The sequence below is a fragment of the Pelmatolapia mariae genome, linkage group LG6, assembly GCF_036321145.2.
Source record: "Pelmatolapia mariae isolate MD_Pm_ZW linkage group LG6, Pm_UMD_F_2, whole genome shotgun sequence".
NCBI lineage: Eukaryota > Metazoa > Chordata > Actinopteri > Cichliformes > Cichlidae > Pelmatolapia > Pelmatolapia mariae.
Window position 1 is genome coordinate 23,554,703 of NC_086232.1, and position 22,773 is coordinate 23,577,475.

General features: G+C 40.3%; 1 protein-coding gene across 2 annotated transcripts; it reads left to right on the forward strand.

The window, feature by feature from the left end:
- The first annotated feature begins 998 nt into the window (after window positions 1-998).
- On the forward strand, window positions 999-19,225 carry spock3 (SPARC (osteonectin), cwcv and kazal like domains proteoglycan 3). 2 transcript variants are annotated; one of them, XM_063476239.1, is made up of 12 exons: window positions 999-1,133; window positions 1,304-1,426; window positions 11,110-11,118; window positions 11,238-11,277; window positions 12,963-13,071; window positions 13,806-13,914; window positions 14,055-14,163; window positions 14,399-14,512; window positions 14,603-14,824; window positions 15,614-15,676; window positions 15,761-15,898; window positions 16,931-19,225. In XM_063476239.1, the coding sequence occupies exons 2-12, from the start codon at window positions 1,304-1,306 to the stop codon at window positions 17,083-17,085; spliced, it is 1,191 nt and encodes a 396-aa protein (XP_063332309.1). In that variant the 5' UTR covers window positions 999-1,133; the 3' UTR covers window positions 17,086-19,225. The 2 variants fall into 2 exon arrangements, with proteins under 2 accessions (XP_063332309.1, XP_063332310.1); XM_063476240.1 differs by lacking the exon at window positions 11,110-11,118.
- The last annotated feature ends 3,548 nt before the right edge of the window (window positions 19,226-22,773 follow it).

Genomic DNA, 22,773 nt, shown 5'->3' on the forward strand with positions numbered 1-22,773 from the left:
TTTTTAATTCTAATAATTACTTTTATTATCATTTTTGCAAAATATAAAATGTCTCTGCAACCTTCCTCCCTTTATGATTAGGCTACTTAACGCACACTGTAAAAGAAATCTGTATTTTAACAGGATTTTAATTTTAAAAAAAAATTACAGAAGTTTCCTGTTATTTTAAATACATGGAATATCAATATAATCACCAAAATTAGTCTGTGAATTAACTTGTCTAATGTAAAATAACATGAAAAAACTGTGCCTAATAAACATGATTTTTGCACTTTTTTTTAAAGAAAATTTATTTATTTTTACAACCAAAAAAACACAGTCACAATTTTACTAAAATTTCACATATATTACATTTTTTTTTAAAAAAAGATCGTTGTTAAATTCTCATTTTATCTCGTGCTATTAGTCTAATATTAATCCCATTAATATACAGCACCAGATAGAGTTTACGCTCATACATGACATTTTCTGAAAAATACAGTGTTACTTTATTAAATTAGGATTTTTTAAAGATATGTTTGGGATTTCATTTTTAAAACTCTTCTTGGGAACAACTAAATATGAGGCGGAGAATGGTATTATAATCTATATTTTTAAAAGCCATCATTACCTTTTAAAAATATGCAAAGCCAAGTTTGCGGTAGGCCTTATTTGACTGCTGGAACAGTCCAAATCAGAACTGCACATGAACTGCTCTTCCCAAGTCATTTCAGAGATATTTTTTAAATGTGTTTGTTTTTACCTCCTTTTGTGTATTTAATTGAAAAGGTATACAAAAAAATGTAAATCACAGATACTGATAGTAACTTCTTGTTGGAGTGCGAATTACAATAGATTCTTGCACAAAACTGCACATACTGAAGACCAGCGCTACAGTTTTCGTAAGCGGTAATCACTGGAAATCACTTTAGCTGATAGCAGCACCACATCCAACAATCAGGAGCGTCTCCTACGCGCGGATACAAAAAAAAGGAAAAAGACACAGAGCTCGTGCACGCATTCGAGCGCGTTCCCGTTTTCTGCTGCGCACAGACAGCTGGTGCGGAGAGACGGCGAGGGAGGAGAGGCTGCTATTACTAGTGACAGAAACGGCAGCGAGCACATACAGTCTGGAGAGCAGCTGATGCGACAAGGTAGGAAAAAACCACCAGAAAGCTCCGTGTTGATGTTTACCGAGCTGACGCTCAGCATTCGTCGCAGATGCGACGCAGATTGAACTGCTTCTGTTTCAGCGCGATTGCGGTGTCCTACAGCCGGATCCAGTGTCCTCTCTCTATCTGTGTGTGCTGTTGTGTGTCCGCAGATGCTGAGCGTCGCCTTGCTGTGTGTGTGCGCCGTCGCCTTTGGACACGTCTCCGCTCGCTCCGACAGCGGCAATTTTCTGGATGATAAGTGGCTCACGGGGAAATGGGATAAATTCAGAGATGTAAGTAACATTTCAGGCTTATATTATTATCGCCCCCCACCACCCCAACTCCACATTATCTCATTTACGCCCCGCTCTAGCCCCTCTCTTTTCTCTCCCTCTAGCCACCCTCATTGGTTTGTGATCACGCGCTCCTCGTTTTGTCGTTGTGTCCAAGCGCCGCGTCACGGGGCCCGTTGTGCCGTTTGTCACACGTTCATCAGCCGCTCCGCTGAGACAGTAAATACACTAATAGCGATGCTGGGATGATCCTTGCCTGTGAGTGTGTTTCCGCGATAGCAGTCCCTGCTTAGCAGAGATAGCCGAGGCCTGTGCGAATCACAAAGGCGCAGAGCTGTCTGTGAGGCACCACAGAGTCCCCCCAAAAGGGGGCCTAATTATAATAAGCAGGTATGAGGAGAGAGTCAGCAGCAGCGAGGCCTAGATGAACAATGTAGAGCGAGTCCACTTTAAACCCACACACCGTGGGTCCCTGTGGGAATATTAAAGGAATATAACGCGATGTGTTGTGCGCCTTTTGGTCTCCTCTTTTAACAGCGTCTTAACTAGCTGACTTCAACAAGGTGCTGTCAGCCACGATTATCCTGACGTGGGTATTTAGGGCCACTTACTGAAGTTAATGCCGCCACTGATTGTCATGGCACATACCAGTAGCCTCTGACCATGTGGTCCTGCTGCCAGGCTGCATGCATGTGGCCCATAAACAACAGTCAATCTTTACAGTAATGGAAATACTTTTTTTTTTTTACCTTGAGCAATACTTAAATATTTTTTAGCTTGTAATTAAAGGCATAACATCTGTATTATACAGATAAAAAACTGGAAATTGTCCAATAGAGTTTAGGTGGTGTGTATTTGCTAAAAAAAACATGTCTTCCCTCTAGGCACAGATTAAATGGCTCCACACCAGGAATGATTTGTGCAGGCTTGAACTTGTACTCAAACACAAGATGGGATATATGAAAATAAGCATGTCTGCACATAACAGTCCTTATGTACTGTACCTCAGTGACTGAAAAACAAACAGATTTAACATGATAGAAAAAATGTACTCCAGCTCTGAGTGGTTTTACCACACTGCTGAACAAATGCACTGGGAATTGTTATCTGAAGGTCCTTGACGTGTTTGATATCCGACAGAGAGGCAGAGCGACAAAAGCGCAAGTGAAATTTATTTATTTATTTATTTATTTTTTTAAAGCTAAGAGAAAGTGCTGTTTTTTATACACGGCTTTCTATGTAACTTGTACTTATTTGTCTCACTTTCTCTGCCAGTCACACTTAAGTGTGATCCCATCAGCTCAGGTGGAGCCATGTGATACATTCAGGTCCAACTATTGAACAGGATTTGGATTATCCAAATAGAGTGTCAGAACCAAGAAGAGAGGAAATGTGATTAACTGCGCGCCGTGTGCTATTTAGGATGATCTGACGTCCTGAGCTACAACAAGGCAGTAGAAAGAAAGAGTTAGCAGAGCTTTGTTACTGTTAATGCATAAGAATTGATAGATAGATGGACAGATAGACAGGTGAGAAGAAGCGGCAGAGTAATGAGAATGGAAAGGAAACATGAAAGCATGTAGAATGATTGTCGGTGAGCTGAAAGCTTTGTGTGCATTCACATCTGTGTGATTTAACCTTGAGGCTCAGCAGGCATTAGAGTTAGAGGTGGAGTGCAAAAGTACTGAATGCTCTGTATATACGTGTGTGCCTTTCATTTCCCGTTTTAAGGTTGTGTCCTAAATTGTCTGTCTGTGTGGTTTTGTTGGGGGTTTTTTCTTTTTTGCACTCTTGCACGCAGTAATGTATCTGTACATTTTATAAAGCAGCTATGTTCAATCTATTCATCTTTCTTTTGCATATTTTGTATGCATTTCAACACTGTGGTTGAAATCTAACAATCCAAATATAGGTCCATTAAAATCTAAGTTTTTAAAAAAGAAATAAAATCATATTCAGTGCACCTTCTCTGTGGAACTAGATGAAACACATCTGTTGTTAGGCTTGCTGTGTTTGTAGATAATTAACACCTGTGCAATGCTTCTGGAGTCTAATTTCCGATTCTGTTTCTGTGCTAATGATGATGCACTATAGTTAGAGGTGATGGCAATTTGACTGATACAGTCATGCATTAAGGAACACAATCACTTCAACAGTGTCACGCTGCTGTCACATACTGTGTGCACTCGCTGAACAGAGGTTAGAGCTCGAGGGGCCAGCGAGCAGCACAGGAAAGCTGCAACCGACTGTCACAAGACATCGAGCACAACTTGTGAATACATATGAACTTTGTTTTGGAGACATGGCCTACATAATGTTTCTATACAGGAAGTGGTTACATCAGCTTTTTTTAAGTTGGGGTTTCCCCTGCAGGGATTTAAACACTATTTAATTAAAGTCATGTGATTGCAATGCATGAAGTTGTCTTTTAACTGTTCCATAGCTGTCTAAGATTCACAAAGGACCACAAATAAAAAAAAATATTCCCATAAGACTTTGTCAAATGACCAAATAGCAGGCTAGGTTATCTTAAACATTTCCTCTAACTTTAAATGTTGTGAGTGTTGCAAATCCTTGTGTGCATCTGCAGTTATGCAAAAGCCACCCCTCGTTTCTTTACATTGTGCTTCCAAGGATCCAGGCTTTCTTGTTTTTGGTTTTTTAATGGTCTTGACTAATAGTTCTTCAGGCTTTCTGGTCTTTCAAAGTTTTTCATTGGACATTGGCTGCTTTTTCACTCATTTTCAACCTAGTCCATGTAACTGTAAAATGTTTTTATTTTATTTGTTAGTTTGTTTGTTAACACTGACCTATGAGTCAATCAAGCACAAAAAAAGCACCTAACTCGAGGTTTGAGTCAGTTGTATCTACAAAGCAGATGACTTAGCAAAAAACCAATTTTCAATTGTATGTTTAAGCACTTTGTTACTAGCAGCCTGTCGTAAAAACAGAGAATTTGCTCCTGTTTCTTTAGTTGAATTTATGAAAAATGCCAAAGATAACTTAATTTGACAGGTATAAATTTGTGTTTTTGCACCAACAAGGTGAATTCCAAAGAGACACTAGCCGACAACTTGGTGTGTCACAACAGGTGTGCAGTGTGTACTTAAAAAAATTTGAGGAAACTGTGGAAGACAAATGAAGAAGTGGCAAGCCTTAAAAAAGAATCTACAGCAGATGAACAGTATCTAAAAGTTAAGAGAGATACATCTGGCCCTGCAGTTGATCCATCTGTGTGGGATCATCTTGAAAAATAAAGCTGGTCATACCACACAATGACTTTCAAGCACGTTAGAATTGTACAAATTATTTTTCCTTTTCACTTGTATGTTTACCTATTTCAGTAAATTTCTGCACCAATTTCCATAAAAATGAAAAGTGATAAGAGGTGGCTCAAGACTCGTTAATAGCAATAAAAACAAATGGAACAAAGTTGAGAACAGTTTAAAGCAAATTAAAAGCTAAAAAGGATTTTTTTTTAAATAGTGAAACATACACAGTTCTTCCACCAATGCACAACTTTTTCCTGTGATTTTCATTTTATATGTCAGCCCTGTATTTTTTATTTTTTTTTTCAGCAAGAGCCATAAGTGGGTTTCATGCTAAGTGCACTATATGGGATCTTGGCCACTGGTTAACTGTTAAGTCCTGTTAGGGTGGCTGTGGAGGCATGGGGCTGTCTTATTCAGCACTGGTGCCATCTCAGTTTTTAGACATTCTGCTTCTCTTGCTGGACCTTGGCCTGCTTGCAGCACTGGCACAGAGCAAAGAGACTGTTAACAATTGGAGGAAAAACATGATGAGTGATGCGTGATGACATTCACGCCAATTTATTGTGTGGTATATTATAGGAGGAAAATAACATCTTGTGTAGGCCACTCTCATAAGAGCAGATTATACCTTTTTGTAGTCGCTCCTGTCTCTGTGTTTTCTCTGTATATGTGTGTGTGTGAGAGTCCTACACTGTTTGTGTTGTGGAGTGTGAATGATGTAGGAAAGGTACAGAGCTTCAGGCGTTTTCCACTTCAAAGCACCTCAGTGTAGATTTGTATGTGTTTGCGAGTGCATGCATGCGACAAGCTTGAGCAAGACGAGCAGAGCTGGCACAGTGAAAAAAATGTACATATTTCTCCTGTTGGACATCAGAAGGAAGGTAACAAGGACAGGAAAGGAGGTCATTAGGATGCAATTAGAAGCACCGAAATCAGATCTGTGAAAATGTGAAGTAAAGGTGAGAAAAGCGGTTGTCGGAAGCAAGATAGTCACTAGGAAATGTTTCTACAGGCATCCGGATAAAACCGCATCAAATCGATACCCACAGCAGCAAATTAGGGTATTAGCCACACACTGTTGTGTTTGCATGATTTGGTGCACATGAGGAAAAAAAGGCTGTTAAAACCATGAGGGAGAGCGAGGAATAGAGGTGGAAACAAATGGAGAGATAAATTGAAAAGTTGCTATTTTCGAGCGCACTCAGGAGACCTTTAGGTCTATTGTTGAATTTTAGGTTTTCTGTGTTTTTTAGGAAAGTGGGTGGCGGGTTGCATGTGCACTGAAGTGCATTCTTCCAGTTATTTGATGTTTTGTAGTGCTGACAGATTCTGGCACTGCAGTCAGGGCTGTAGTGATAAGTATGTTTGTTTGTAGAGCTGTCTGTGCATGGACGTGCGCTCATGTGTGCGTGTGTGTGAGTCCGTGCTTGTGTGCGTGCGTCTGTTGATTCCATTAAGGAATCAGACCGCAAGCACTTTTGTTGTCTTGACTGGTCTAGAGGGCCTGGCCCTATAATGCAATGTTCTCATTATTCAGTCTCCACAGTTTGCACTGCTGGAAGGGGCACATCCTGAACAGAAACAAATACCTCACTATATGGCTTCATCTCTGCTCTGTGTGCTTTCCTAATGCTAAAGAAGACCTCAGATTGTGTGTGTAACTCTAAGCAAGAGAAGCAGATGCTCACCTTTACCACAGCATTTTTTTTATCATTTGAAGCTAGAGAGACACGATGTGAAGAGTACCAAAGTGTCTGTAGTGAAGGTCAGAAGGATTAACAATAAAGGACAAGATGGAGAAATTAATTAGAGCTAAGAAAGAGCAAGAGTTAACCCTATTCCTCAACACAGCAGGCAAGGAAGCAAGACACAGGGAGACACTCTTGACAGTTGAAGTTGTGTTTTTTTTTTTCATAATGGGGATGTTGGGGTAAACAGCTTCAGTTCAACAGTGTAAATCATTCTACAGGGTGGGCCATTTATATGGATACACCGTAATAACATGGGAATGGTTGGTGATATTAAAGTCCTGTTTGTGGCACATTAGTATATGTGAGGGGGCAAACTCCTCAAGATGGGTGGTGACCATGGTGGCCATTTAGAAGTCGGCCATCTTGGATACAACTTTTGTTTTTTCAATAGGAAGAGGGCCATGTGACACATCAAACTTATTGGTAATGTCACAAGAAAAACAATGGTGTGCTTGGTTTCAACGTAACTTTATTCTTTCGTGAGTTATTTACAAGTTTCTGACCACTTATAAATGTGTTCAATGTGCTGCCCATTGTGTTGGATTGTCAGTGCAACCCTCTTCTCCCACTCTTCACACACTGATAGCAACACCGTAGGAGAAATGCCAGCACAGGCATCCAGTATCCGCAGTTTCAGGTGCTGCACATCTCGTATCTTCACACCATAGACAATTGCCTTCAGATGACCCCAAAGATAAAAGTCTAAGAGGGTCAGATCGGGAGACCTTGGGGCCCATTCAACTGGCCCACGACGACCAATCCACTTTCAAGGAAACTGTTCATCTAGGAATGCTCGGACCTGGCACCCATAATGTGGTGGTGCACCATCTTGCTGGAAAAACTCAGGGAACGTGCCAGCTTCAGTGCATAAAGAGGGAAACACATCATCATGTAGCAATTTCAAATATCCAGTGGCCTTGAGGTTTCCATTGATGAAGAATGGACCCACTATCGTTGTACCCCATATACCACACCAAACCATCACTTTTGTTGTTCCAACAGTCTTGGAGGGATCCATCCAATGTGGGTTAGTGTCAGACCAATAGCGGTGGTTTTGTTTGTTAACTTCACCATTCACATAAAAGTTTGCCTCATCACTGAACAAAATCTTCTGCGTGAACTGAGGGTCCTGTTCCAATTTTTGTTTTGCCCATTCTGCAAATTCTGTGCGCCGATCTGGGTCATCCTCGTTGAGATGCTGCAGTAGCTGGAGTTTGTAAGGGTGCCATTTGTGAGTAGCTAATATCCGCCGAAGGGATGTTCGACTAATGCCACTCTCCAGTGACATGCGGCGAGTGCTACGCTGTGGGCTCTTGCTGAATGAAGCTAGGACAGCCACTGATGTTTCTTCATCAGTGACAGTTTTCTTGCGTCCACATTTTGGCAAATCCAACACTGAACCAGTTTAACGAAACTTAGCAAGCAGTTTGCTAACTGTAGCATGGGAGATGGGTGGTCTCGTAGGGTGTCTTGCATTGAAATCTGCTGCTATGACCCAGTTACTGCGTTCACCAGATATCAACACAATTTCGATCCACTCCTCACGTGTTAACCTCTTCGACATGTCAATGGCTGTGAACAAAGAGAAACTTGTAAATAACTCATGAAAGAATAAAGTTACGTGGAAACCAAGCACACCATTGTTTTGTTTTGTTATCACCATTCCCATTTTATTACGGTGTATCCATATAAATGGCCCACCCTGTACATCATTGTCACTTATAGACTACAAAAAAAAGTAAAATAGAAGCATTTGCTTTGCCTTCACACATTTCGTATAATTGGTTTAAGTCAAGATACAACATTTAGTCATATATTGCAGGTCAGCAACTCTGTCGTTGTGAGCAGTTCTTTCATTGGTCCAAATACAAGAAGTCTGCAGTACTGTGTGCTATGATTGCTAAAAATCTTAAACAAAACTTTGCAGAAAAACTGCAGAAAGAGATCAATAATCTATACAAGTGAACTGGAGTAAGATGTTAGAAAAACAGTGCAAACTTGTCAAGCACATCCAAAGTAGATAATTTGGAAAAGCACACTGCAGTACTTCATATTTGTAAAAGTACACTCATATTCCCAAACGTCCTGCCATGCCAGAGCTGTAAAGCTCAACTAGGCTGTCTTCTTCTTCTTCTTCTTCTTCTTCTTCTTCTTTTTTAAACTTCCTTTCATCTTCATTTAAGTTTTTAACCTGTTTTTGGTGGAGCACATTTGTCTTTGCTGTTGTGTAGTTTCTCACTGTGGCCCAAGCAATAACTGCTTCATAACTGTAGTTACTCTGGCCTTCCGCTGTCACTGCTTTTTCACAATTCATCTCTCTCCCGTTCAAACCACTGCAGCACATCGCATTTCTCCATGTACAAAGTGATGTATGGCCAAAATATATCACAGCAGCACAATTAATCTGCTCTGTACGAGGGAGAACGAGAGGAAACTGTGTCCATAGAAATCAGAGGCCACCAAAAAAAATGTTTCTTTGAAGCCATACACTCATACCTAAACTTATTTATGTATTCTAAGTGAAATGATAAATAATAGAAGTAAAGACACATACTAATACAGAGACAGACAGAAAGGTCTATGGCTTGTTATTTTCGTTTTCATTCATGTATTAATGTGCAGCAGACTGATGCGCGAGCTAGTTCACATTCATAATGTCTAATACTGCAAACATCATGCTGTAACTTCTTCTAGAGAGACACTTAGCAAACCCATTTCAGCAAAGTGGCCTCCAATCACAGTCACATGCTGAAGATTACTGCACAAAGCAAGCACGTCTTCACTGTTTTGCATTTGAGTACACACAGGAAGGTCATCAATAAGGAAGGCATCTCCATCAGTACTGTGGGAGTTTTTCACTTTGTGCTTTTAGACTTCAGCTTTTGAAATCTGTGGGATGTTTTTTTTCTGTTTGTCCAGCTGTGGCCACAACAGCAGAGGGTCAGGGTTTTTTCCAGAAGCAACTTCTGTTTTCCAAGTTAAAAATTTGACATTATGGGGGGTTTTGGAGGGCAGAGGTTTTTCCTACTTTGGAAGTCAAGTTGAGCCCATTGATGTATGAGGCGCTCTCATAGGTCCTGGGACACTTTCTGATGTATTCACAGGTGGTTTTGTCATTCTTGTGTTGTGGTTCTGCTTTAAATGACTCCAGTCATAAATAGAACATGAACGACTTCCTAATCATTCCTCATCCCATATTTAGAGAAGAAGAAGAGCCTAAGTAAAAGGAACTCCACAGAACTGAACCATCAGTGCATGATTTATGAATTTCCAACTACAATTTATCACTAAATTCACAAGGAGAGTTTTTGGTCTTTGTGCATTGTAGTTGCGCTGAAATGAGTTTTTCTTATAAGATCTTTAAAATATCTTTCTGATCTGTGGCATGGAGGTCAATGGTTGCTTTTTAGACTCAGAGTCATTCGAAAAAAGGGCTTGGGTTTTCAGCTGCATTGCCATTATGTTTAAAACACAAATCCCTTGTCATAATTGTATTTTGTCATTAAAACTCTGAAATTAGCTCTAACTGCTAACAGTGAATTTAGTTTCATTTGTTGCCTTTTTTCTTTCTGGAAAGTTTGTAGTGATTGCACTGAAAACACTAAATATGACAGTTTTATAAATTAGTTATGTTTTTTGATTACTGTATGCAAACATCATGTATGACTAAAAGGTTCAGTGCTAGTACACACATACGAGAAAAAACATTAATCTTTTGGATTTCTTGTAACGGATGTAATCTCCAGTAATGTGTGTGAGTGTGACTGAAAGTGGATGATAAACACAACAGAAAGCAGACAGGTGAGACGACAACAAAGGGTTACCATTGTGACAGAATCCGAGAGACCGCGGTGCGGTGTTGGGTTTGAATGGATGCCCAGAGACAGAGGGAGAGACCAGACAGTGAGATCTTTGACCTCAGCAAAACAACACAGAGCTCACAAGTTCTTAAGCTCCTTTTACATTTGCATCATAAGCCAGCACCCGCTGGGTGTGTCTCCATCTTGGCCTTCTATTAAAAGCTGGCAAATTGCTCACCTCTGCGGATTCCTTTTTTAGACTGTGGGAACATTTTCACAGGCAATGAACCGAATCATTCAACTACACCAAGGAAGATTTTAATAGAGCAGAGCTTTTTGTAGGATGTTAAATATAAAAATGAATCACAAATAACTTATATTTTCGGGATATATATGTTTATCTCTGTAAGGCTTCTCCTTATGCAGAGAACATAAAAAAGATCTCTTAGTTTGCACATTTTTATAGAGGTCTTATGATACCACAATTTAGCTTCTATGTTAATCATCCTTTTTATTTCAATCATATCCAGTTAGTAACGGCAATTTTACACACCTTAAATGGTGCAAAGCTTCACTAGCTGCACTACTATTGCACTGTCGTGTATTGTTGCATGAAACAAATTTCTCTTTTCAGTGATATGAAGAAGTACGATAAACAGCACATGCACTGACACACAGTGAGACAAGGACATCTTTTATCCACGGAGAGCTACTTTCATAACATCAATATTATCTTGACAAAATCAAAGCATGCTCAATGATACCTGATGACACTGTATGCTTGTGTGTGTGTGTCCAAGTGCTAAACCTAATCAGAATTAATTCCTGCCTCTCTGTTTCCGTAATGCTTTCTCATAAAGGAAGTTGAGGTTTGTATGACTCTTTAATCTGTAGTCTGTGTACGGTGATCATGTGTAGTGAAATATTTGCTTAATATGTGATCTGAGCAGTATTTTCATGATATGTTTGTTGACTAACCATATTTCAGGAGCCTGGAACATGGACTCCATCCAAGCCCTTTGATCAAGGTGGGTGTGATTGAGAAAGAGTCAGACCTGAAGTGGCTGTGTTAGTCCTAAAATAATCAAAATAAGAGGACGGAATAGTCATAGTTATATATTTATAACTTGGTCCATGTGTTCTTTGTGATTAGGAATTATAGGAGGTAATGTCAGGCAGGCTAAGCTTGCAGAGACTCATTTGATGAACGTTTAGCATCTTCATCAGTCTGCAGACATATGGCCAGATTTGCTAAATGTGGTCAAAATAACACGTGAGTGCAATCCCAAATACAAAAGTTGTGCTGTTTCCTAAACACAGGCACATTCAGTTCACTTCGATATGAAGTGCAAAAAATAACATAAGAATAAAAACATTCCACATTAAATGTTGATGCAATTAGCAGGAAATTGTGTGTCACAAAAGTTAGTAAATTAGTTTTTGTACTTGATTTAAAATATCTTCCTATATTTTGCACCTTGAGAAAAGAACTTCTAGAAATACATATGCAACACAGACAGTCGCAAAAAGTTCCCACGTCTAACACGCACGATCATGTCACTGCACCCTCTTTGTAAAGTGCATTAGTAAGTCGGACCCTTGGTGTATGCATCAATCTGCAGACGTAGTGTAATATGAACTGGTCAAAGCAGGAAAAAAAAGATGGATACACTTTCAACAGTTTCCTGTTCTTATAGAGGTTGTCACTCTGTTTGGCATCCACCAGGTTGTTGTGCAGGTTGATACAAGCCATGCTCATATACAGTGTATAAATATCATCATGGTGGCTCTTTCTTATAAAACGAGATTTTGAAGGTTTTACTTGTAAGCCATCCCCAATTATTTTAACTACAGCAACAGGCCGAAAAAACAGGATGATTTCCTGTTCTTTTATCTTCTAATGTCCCATTGTATTACTGACAGTGCTAAGCTCTTACACACATCGAGGCACGTCAGGACATGAACTCTCACTTATCGCTGTATCCTCAAACGCATCCACACACAGACATGTCAGGCAAACAATAGCATTAGATAGTGTGTTGGTGGGTGGAGGCAGGATAATCTTCCAAAGCTGCTCAGGGATTACAGTAAGGTTCTTTAGAGCAAAGGTCATTCACAGACTGTTCTGGGAACAGCTAAGGGCCTTAGGTTTTGCTCATAGGTGACTCACTGAAAGCTGACACGGGGTCAGAAGCAGCTAGCTTGTCTTTACTGGCAGGGATCATACCGTCTGCTTCAAAATTCAGATCCAAAATCAGCCCCCACCTTTAGTGCCATATGCCTCTGTGCCTGTGGGATCTGACAGTAGATCAGTTTGAGGATCTCCACAAGAGCACACATATAAATGACACTCAACGGATGCTGATGTAAGATCAGAAGTAGCCTCTAAAACCATTTCCATCTGTTTTTAGCTGCGAGGATACTTAAGGGCATTATGGCTCTGAGTTCAGTGTGGGAGACACGTGTGTAAATACCAACTCAAATAAACACGCACAAATGCACTTCAGCTTTAAACAACTTTTCACGTCACTGAGATGTGAAAATGAAAAGAAGCACATCGTTTAACTATGAACCATTGATCTAGATTTTGAAACAACAAAAAGGAAAAGCTAACCGTTGCTCATAGTATTACGAATTATATATAAGGCTGTAAATGTTGCATACACATGTTAAAAAGCCCTCATGTTTGTGTATGTCTCTTCTGTATTTTTAGGCCTTGATCCAGCCAAAGACCCTTGTCTGAAAATCAAATGCAGTCGCCACAAGGTGTGTGTGGCTGAGGATTATAAGACTGCCACTTGTGTCAGCCAGAGGCGAGTTAGGTAAGAGTGCACACACACACACGCTTGATATTTTAACAAGCCTGTGTGTCCAGCTGCCCCTTATTTTTCTTTTCAGATGTTTCTGTGATGAAGTGGAACATGAATGAGAGAGAATTTTGGAAAAAAATAAAATCAGAGTTTTGTGTTTTGCGTTTTATTTTTTTTATTTTAATTTTTTTAATGTATGGAGCATAATAAGTAGCAGCACCAGAGGGGCTGCTGTTCTCCTTCTCTTCCAGCTAGTTTACTGGTTTCCAGTCTCTTGCGACTGTTGTGTGACATTACGGTTTGGCCCAATTACCCGCGGCACTGGCGCTTTCTTACAATGGACCCAAAGTCCTGCCAAGTGATATGAATGGGCTTTGTACGTGTGTGTGTTTTTCTGTCTAGGACACTGCAGACTGGACAGAGGACAGTAACACCATACTGACCCCATTTCCCATTCTTAGCAACAACACAATTCCCACTACAGTGTGCAAGCAAATCAGAAAATAATCACACACAAATCCTAAATCCTCGTCTCATTTTTTTGAAACTGACGTAGGAACAAGACAATCCAGCACAGATCCAAAATGCTTAGAAAAGATTTAGATTTAAAGGAAACTGGGAGGGCGGGCCCGACGAGGCATTGTGATGAAGGCATCATTGTCAAATGGTACTTCATTTGACATGTTTTAACACTCAGATATTCAGTGATTGTGAAAAACAACAAGTCTTTTCAATCTTCTCTCCAGCTTTAAAGATGCCAATCTGTACCAGAGTCCAGGGTCAAAGTGCACACCGTGCCCCGTGGTTCACCCCTCGCCCGTATGTGGAAGTGATGGCCACACCTACTCCACCAAGGTGCCTGCACACACAAACACATAATCTAATCACCTCTCACCCATAAGTCGCACTTTTTTCATTTCCCCCTGATGAGACATGCATCCTGATTCTGCTTCCTCTTCTGCCTCGTCCCTTCTGTCTCTGTCACTCTCAATCAGTGTAAGTTAGACTACCAGGCATGCATCACGGGAAAGAAGATTACTGTGAAGTGCCCTGGCATGTGTCCTTGTCCCTCTCAGCTTGAACAGAGCTCCGCAGAGAAGAAAGGTACACAGTTTTGCACACTTGAATGCACACGCTGCAAGCCTGGGTGGGGTTTGCCACGGTGTTCAGCCCCATCTTTATTATAAAACTCCTGCCCTGGTGAAGGGTCGTTGCGATAGCAAATTGCTTAAAGTTTCTGTGCCATAGCTGACTCTTAACTCCTGGTGTCCATGAGGAGGCAGGGGGACATTAAAGTGTCACTTTCCTGTCATTAATCTTTAGTGTCACTATTCTGCAGTGTGCAGTGAGTCGGAGCTGAAGGAGGTGGTGAGCCGCCTGAGAGACTGGTTCAGAGTGCTGCATGAGAACGGCAACCACAAGAGGGTCAAGATCCAGAAGCCAGAGAAGAACAGTGAGTAGGGTGGCTTTAGTGACACACTCAGTCATAAACAAAAACACTTAATATAGCCACCCACTCTCTTTGATCTCCCCCCACCCACAGAGTTTGAAGTTGGGACATCACCTATTTGTAAGGACCCTCTGGGTTGGATGTTCTCCCGGCTGGACACTAACTTTGACCTACAGCTGGACCAATCAGAGATCAGGAGCCTCTATCTGGACAGGAATGAGCCCTGCTCAGACGCTTTCTTCAAATCTTGCGATATAAATGCAGACAAATTTATAACCAGTTCTGAGTGGTGCACAGGCTTCCAGAGGTACACAGGTAAGGACACACCGACATGAGCTGTTTTTTTTTTAACTGTAACATTGTTTGTACTGAATAATGTGCTCAGATCATAGTGGAAGAAACACAAGGACCCAGTTATATTAGTTTGCAGAGCTTTATTTGGAAAAGACATTTACATTAAATTAGTAAAATGATGACCTCAGCTGTCCACTATTGCAAACGTGGTAAAGATTCAATTACAACCTTTGAAATGCATTTTAAATTTTACCACCTAAATAAAGTGGTTTATATTATTTAACCTAGCCGTTTGCTTATAAACCTGCCTGATGGACTGATTTGTGATGTCTGTCCTGCCGCATCTTTATCGCTTTAATGTAGCAGTTTTACTTTGCTATTCAGTCTCTTCTGTCACTTTAGCAAGCCATAATCAACTGAAAATGTGCAAAGGTTTGAAAACAAGATCTAAGTTTTCAGTCTCAAACTTCTACAGATATAATAATAAGAGAGACCTTGTATTCAGTCGCAGCAGCCTTTTTTTCTCAGCACTGAATATTATAGTAGTCTGTACAGCACAATAAAATGCAAAACAGTGTCATACAAAAAAATGCATGAAAAACACATTTGTATGAAACCAGGGATGAAAACTTGTTTTGGGGTAATAAAGGGAGACTATTTACCCACGAGTCATAGGAGGTACACAAACAAGCATCGATATGAAAGCACAAAAGCAGACAAAGGAAGGAAGATTTACGCATACAGATGCATTCCCAGAAAAGCAGACTTCTGCAGTCTGTCAACAGTGTGTCCCTTGTCGGTCTCTTTCAGATTCCCCATGCAAAGCAGAGCTGTCCATTATCAACAAAAAGCAAGCAGGCAAGAAGTTACTCGGTGAGACGCACGCAGAATCACAAATACGCGCACAAACGCTGTGCGGCCTGAACTCATCGTGTGTGTTTTGGCTCGCTCCTGTAGGTCAGTATTTGCCATCTTGTGATGAGGAAGGTTACTATCGGACCCACCAGTGTCACAGCAGCAGCGGCCAGTGCTGGTGTGTGGATCGCTATGGCAACGAGGTGGCTGGCTCACGCACTCATGGCCCTGCAGACTGCGGTAGGCAAGACATCCAAGCGTGTCAAGTGTGCGTGTTTAAGAAAATGAGAGACACACAGCATGAGGGGAAAAATTAAGGGAGAGGAAATAAATCACAGATATCAATGTAAGCTCATGAAGCCTGTCATCTTTTTCTGTTCATCAATTTGCTGGAGGCTGGATAAGAAGACCGTTGCCACTGCCATGGTATTTAAATAAAAATTGAGCTACATCCACCAGCTAGGTAGTTTAGCTTAGCACAGCAACTGAAAATAGGGGAAACCTAGCGAGTGCGGCTCTTTCAAAGGCAACAAAATCCTCATGCTGTTTGTCCCGAAGCTCGATTTTTCTCACCTAAGCTTATCTCCACACTATTGCTTTAAGTGTAAGTGTCATGGTGTCATGGTGATATCTTTGGCTGTGACTCCAAAGGTGTGGCTGCATCACACAGGGAGAGAGGTTCTGGTCCATATCATTATTGTGCAGGCAAAGATAGTCCACTGGACCAAAATTCTATCAGAATGAGTGGAATACATTCACTATGTGACTGTAAATAACAGACAGAAGTAGCCATAGTGAGGTCACACATTGGTTAGTGAGTGTTTTTGCTCTCACAGTAATAGCTTTTTGAAGCCAGACAACTCGAGCACAGGGCAGCTCTGTCTGCAGCTAATCAGATTAATTGTGAACATGTCAGTCACACAATTGGGTATAAAAAGAGGATCTTAGAGAGACGTAGTTTCTTAGAAGTAAACATAGGCAGATGTTCACTCAACAAATGCCTAAGAACTGATGCAGCATTGCAAAGAATAGTGGTATAAAATTCTTCCACAAAGATGTGAGAGACAAAGTCACACAGAAAGCAGTTACTTTCAGTTACTGTTGCTACAGGTAGTTCTACAAGCTGCTGAATCACTGGATGTACTTTGTTTTTCTCAGGGGTGTGTAGAGTCCTAGGAAAGCTGTCATTTTCATGACTGTGTAGATTAAATTTTTCCTATAAAAGTATCAGACGTTATTAGATACAAAACTGGGTTTCCTTCCTGTTTCCAGGTGTGATTTTGGAATCTTCTGGAGACCCTGGCAGTGGAGACTCGCTGTTCACTGATGACGATGAAGACTCATTTGTCCTCAATGACCAGACCGGTATGGATGACGAGGACATTGAAGATGAGGATGATGATGACGACGACGAATACCTGTCATAAATTTTAAACAAAAGAAAAAAAAGAAAAAAAAAAAGAGAAAACTGTTTGTTTGGTCAAACTGCACGTTTCTAGGTGACTCCCCGGGCAGATACTTAATCGTACTAACAGCCTATGGACTACTCTCTGTGTATTGTTTGTTCATAAGTTAGAAAAAAAAAATCAGTATTCCTGGAAAAAAGTTTATGATTTCTGTTCCTGTTTAAGTATAAAATATGAGTGGTTCATGGCACTTGTTCACTTGTGTGTCAGCCAACCAGAGAATATTATAAGGACTAATCGATAACCAATCCACTGCGTTGGATTTGGTCACATGTGCAAAGACCTTTCCCTTCATTGGACAGTCCGTGTCCTCCAGTCTGTGTCCTGTCTTTGTGCACCACTCCGATGCCCGAGTGTGTTGATGCCAAAGGCACAATGTTAAAGAGATTTCCCCCCCTTCTTCATTCCTCCATCTTCTCCCCCGCACCCACCTCTTTAATCCTTATCAAATGTTCCTGTTGTATAGGTGGGATGTTGATGATGTAGATAAGAGAATATTGCACTCTTTAGGTTTCTTTTGATCTTGATTTGTAACTGTGACTGTAACTGTGTGGAAAAACAAGATAAGAGTTAGACATGCTTCATTAGGAGAATTAAGGCAAAAAATTAAACCAACAAAAAAATGCCAGTTGGATAACAATCAGAAGCGACGTGCTAGCTGTTTTCAATGAGACACAAATCAAATGCTCAGCAACAAGGAAAGACAAATTACTATATGGCCGGTGGTGCTGTTGGTGGGGTATTACTGTTATCTGGTTTCTGATCCACTTTAGGATGAATACAGAAGATGAAACAGATTTGTCTTAGCATGTCCAATACTGCGTGATGTTGTTTCTATTGAACCCGAGGCCAAACCTTTGAGGAACTCAAAAAAACAACAGAGGTTGAGGTTGGGGGGAGGGGGGTGAATCCTTCAAGCGTTTATAGATGAGACTACGCTTGGATAGTTGTAAAGTGGTTCAGCCACAAATCCGTGTGATTAAAACATGTTTATTGACCTTTAATGGGTTGATGAGCACAAAGAAAACTGCTGAAAAATTGTTTAAAAGATAGGGTGCAGTTGATGTTTTTGCATTTTCAGATACAGTCTCTGACTTAACGTGTTAGCACACAGAGTAACAGAACAAGTCTCCTGCACAGCAGTAACAACATAGATCCATGCAGATCTGATAACATTATATGTTGGGGGAAGGTTAAAGGGGAAAGGTGTGCCTTGTAGTGGTGGTCAAAGTCGGGGAAGCATGCTTTCTGGACTGACTTAAACGCACCGTTACACTGCATAAGAGCGGCTTCACTGTTAAGCCTGTATACTACTTGGACTTTGGTCTGGCATGTGTTTTGGGTCTCTCTTATGATGGTGGTACTTAGGCCATACTTCAGATTTTCTGATTTGTTACATAGGATAGCTAGAATGTAGATAAGCACAGAGATGCTTAGCAGTTAAGGCGTAAAAACACTTAGATTCTGCTGGATTTGAAAATGTTTTATATATTATACACTGGCTAGAGGAAGCTTTGGTTTAGACAGCTTTATATGAGAAGACAATGTTCATCTTACAGTGTTTGCTTTTACTTTGTTTCAAAAGCTTGATTTGTATCTGATCTGCTCTAAAATACTTATTGTGTGTATCTGTCAGGGTTGAAAACTGAATCTGATCCCAGATGTGTATTGTCGATAAGTCACGTGACTGTCTATGCAGACCCGGGATCACCTAAGCTCCTATGTTAATTTTCATTGATTAGTCTGCCGTTTGGCTTCATTTTGGATCAAATATCTGTTGAAATTCCATGTTAACACATTAAAAGTGCCATGTAACTGTTTTTTTTTTTCTCCATCTCTAACTTTTGTTTTTTGCTCTCCTCTTTCGCTCTAACATGGAATTTCAATTCACTTTATGAACTGGAAAGCATTTCAGTCTTAAAGTGTGCCGTTTCATGAGTGTAATAACGTGCAAATCATTTTGATGACCTCAGACACTGTAGACACTCTCAACCAATCACACACTGTCATCACAGCTCTGATAGTGTTTAAAGGTTATGATACAGATGCATTTTTTTACAGTCTATGTATGATTTGCTGAAATAAAAACTATATTGACCAATTTTGTCATCATCGCAGGTGTTGCAGGACAAGAATTTGCGCAGAAAAGCTCTTGTTTCTTTGTGAGAGCGTTTCTGTTCTCTATTTCTGTTCTCATATTTGGGAAAAGAAAGATACTGCTGAGGCTTGTATGTGTGCAGGAGGATTGGGGCCACTAAAAAAAAATGGGTAGCATAAGAACTGAAACAGAGAACAGAAACATTGTCAGGAATAAAGAAGTTGTGGTGGGGTTTTGTTTTGTTTGTTTGTTTATTTGTTTTTACAGTTCTGAAATCATCTTAGCTTCTCTAGCACACTTACAGAATTCTGGAAAACAGACCACAGGATAAGGTTTGGGAAATTATATATTACAATAAAAGCCCGAATATATTGAATAAACCTTGAATATATTGAATCAACCTGAAATATATGAAATAAAAGTCTGAATATATTTTCTGTCCAGCGAAAAAGAAATGGCTCTATACCGAAATTACTTTGGTGTGACTCCCCATCATGCATCAAGTTTTTTGACCTTTTCCTTAGATAAAAAAAAAAACAAAAACAAAAAAAAGTAAAAAATTCTGAAAAAACAGTCATGGCCCTCATTTTCTTCCAGTGGACAAGGGCATTTTCAAACTGAAAGAACACACCATATCTTCATTATTTCTAACAATGTTTCTGTTCCCCATTTCTGTTCTTAAATTTAGGAAAAGAAAGATGTTGCTGAGGCTTGTGTGATGTTAGCGCAAGTCAAGTGAAACACCCAGTTGTCTAGTGAGCAATCTTTTCTGCAAAATACTTCCACTTCTGCGTTTTTCCTCATCATTATTCAGAGCAAAACTGCTTTTAAATTACTGTATGACTTCAGCTCAGTACATGGACACTAGGGAACACTTAACACACTGAAGTTGGTCTTCCTGTTTATTTAGTCAAGGTTGTAAGGATCTAGAAAGAAAACAAAGTTAAAAAGCAGAAAAAAAGAGATTCGTTACCCATTTAATACAAAATACTGGCTGCGCTTCACACACACACACACACACATATATGTACATTGATCAGGGTGCCCATGCTGACTCGTGTGTACCACTAAAAGCACAGACAATGGGCTTGTCAGTATCAAAACTGGACCACGGATCAATGGAAGGTGGCCTGGTCTGATGAATAACGTTCATTGTAACATAATTTACCTGGTGAACACTTGGTATCAGGATGCACTATGGGAAGAAGGCTAGTCAGCAGAGGCAGTGTGATGCCTTGGGCAATGATCTGCAAAGGAACCTTGGGTCCTTTACTTTAACACGTACCGCCTACCTAAGTATTGATGCAGACTATGTTCACCCTTTTGTGGAAATGGTTATCTATCGATCGAGAGGGTTCATGTTTTTAAAGGGGAGATTATGCTCAATGATTTTTTTGGAGAATTTGGTCTTTTTTCTCAGAATTCTGACATTAAATTCAGAATTGTGCCGCAGAATTATTTTTTCTCGGTAAGCTACGACTACGGCGAGCTACGACTTTTCTCAGAGTTATGAAAAAAAAAGCCTGAACCAAATTGTTTTTTGTCCCCCCAGTAGCTTTAATCCTCCCTCGTATGTGTGATAAAAAACACATCGCATTCATTCACCAGTTCATTATTTCTCCACATTTTAAGCAGCACAGCTACTTTTGGATGATGTCATAAACAATAAAAGGACACAACATGTGCCATAAAGTGTTTATCCAGGACATGAGAGAGAGCCAACAGCTGTCAAGAGTGACACACACAATGCATTACTGCATTATGTAGCAGAGAAACAGGTGAATGTTTCATGAGTCACATCACACCCACATTATGTACACATGCATACATGCAGGACATAAAACAAATAAACATGTAGAGAGGACTGTGTAGAATAAATGGAACTGAAATAGGAAACTATTGATCTGTAAAAGTTAGTTTCACTGGTTGTGCGCTGAGAATAATTGTCTATGTTTTATTCAATGCAGCTCAGTGTACACAGGCCAGAGCAACTTACGATGGGTAATAGTGTGTGTGTGTGTGTGTGTGTGTGTGTGTGTGTGTGTGTGTGTGTGTGTGTGTGTGTGTGTGTGTGTGTGTGTGTGTGTGTGTGTGTGTGTGTGTGTGTGTTGGCACAGGGCCTGTCAGCAGCTCCAGATGTTCATTTTCACACACTCTCCTTGCTTTTATGTGCTGACCATAGAAATGCAGAGAGATACCATCTCTGTGGTTCACTTCCTTACACTAGAGTCTGTGGTTGGAGAAGGTCCAACAATAAAAAGTGGACTGCCTGTGTGTGGGGAGACAGGATGACTGAGAGCTGATGGGAAAAGCCTCAAATTGCAGGAAGCACTTTTGATTTTTGGAAATCGGGTTTCTTGGATAAGTAATACTCTGTAACATTTTTTTTCCGCTTCCACACTTGTGATGAGCTATTGTTATTGTGTAAATTATAATCACCCATCAGGGTTATATTGGTTATATTTCAATTTTACAACCATTTTAGGTTATGTGGAGGTCTTTTAACCCATCAGTTGAGCAAGTTGCAAAATCCTGTAAATTTCTTAGACTAAGGAATGAGTTCTCTTTATTGCTGTAAATGAATGATTTGCAGGGCTTGCTTTATTTTACAGTCTTTCAGCAGCTTGAATGAAATCACACCTCCAGGATCTAAAGTTACCTCTTTTTCCAAGTTAGAAACTCAAATGGGATAAATTTTGAAGGGGACATTGTGTTCATCTCCATATTGCATGATTCGCAGTTTGCTCCATAGCCCCTCCCCTCCCTTCTAACTTTGTTCTGATTGGCCTCACCTTGTAACAAGTGTTTATTTTAGGTAAACATATAAGGCATTGCCTCTCACTGACATCACACAGAGCCAAGAGTGGAAAAAATGCTCTGAAACTGAGAGAGCAGTCTGAAACCAGGGCTTTTGGTTCATAGAAATTATGTAAAGCTGCCGCATAAAACTACATATATGAATAAATTCAAATAAATAATAAGGTAGTTAAGTGTGATATGTCAATGATGGTTATGATCTTTTGCGCTGTTTATGTTTTTTTAATAGTCCTACTCTGTGTTCATGTCTACAGTGGTACTGTAGGGTACTCTTCTTTGTTTGCATATGAAATGGGATAAACTGGAAATACCTGAGTTGAGCTTTCAGGGCAAGCTGCTGAGGAGGCAGTATAGCTCAGCTTAATGGTTAAATCACTGTTGTTCATCACATACTCTGGAAGACACACACACACACACACACACACACACACACACACACACACACATGTCTGGTTTGCTATCCTCATGGGGACATCCCATTGACATAATGCTTTCCCTAGCCCCTTACCCTAACCCTAACCATTAAAAATGAATGCCTAACCCTAACCCTTACCCTAAACCTAACCATAACCTAATTGTAACCCTGACAGTAAAACCGCATTTTGAGTGTGAAAATTGCTTTCAACCCCGAGGGGACCTGGATTTTGGTCCCCACGGTGCAGAAAGTCCCCACCAGGATAGTAAAAGTCAGATTTTGGTCCCCACCAGGATAGTACGAACCCGTACACACATAC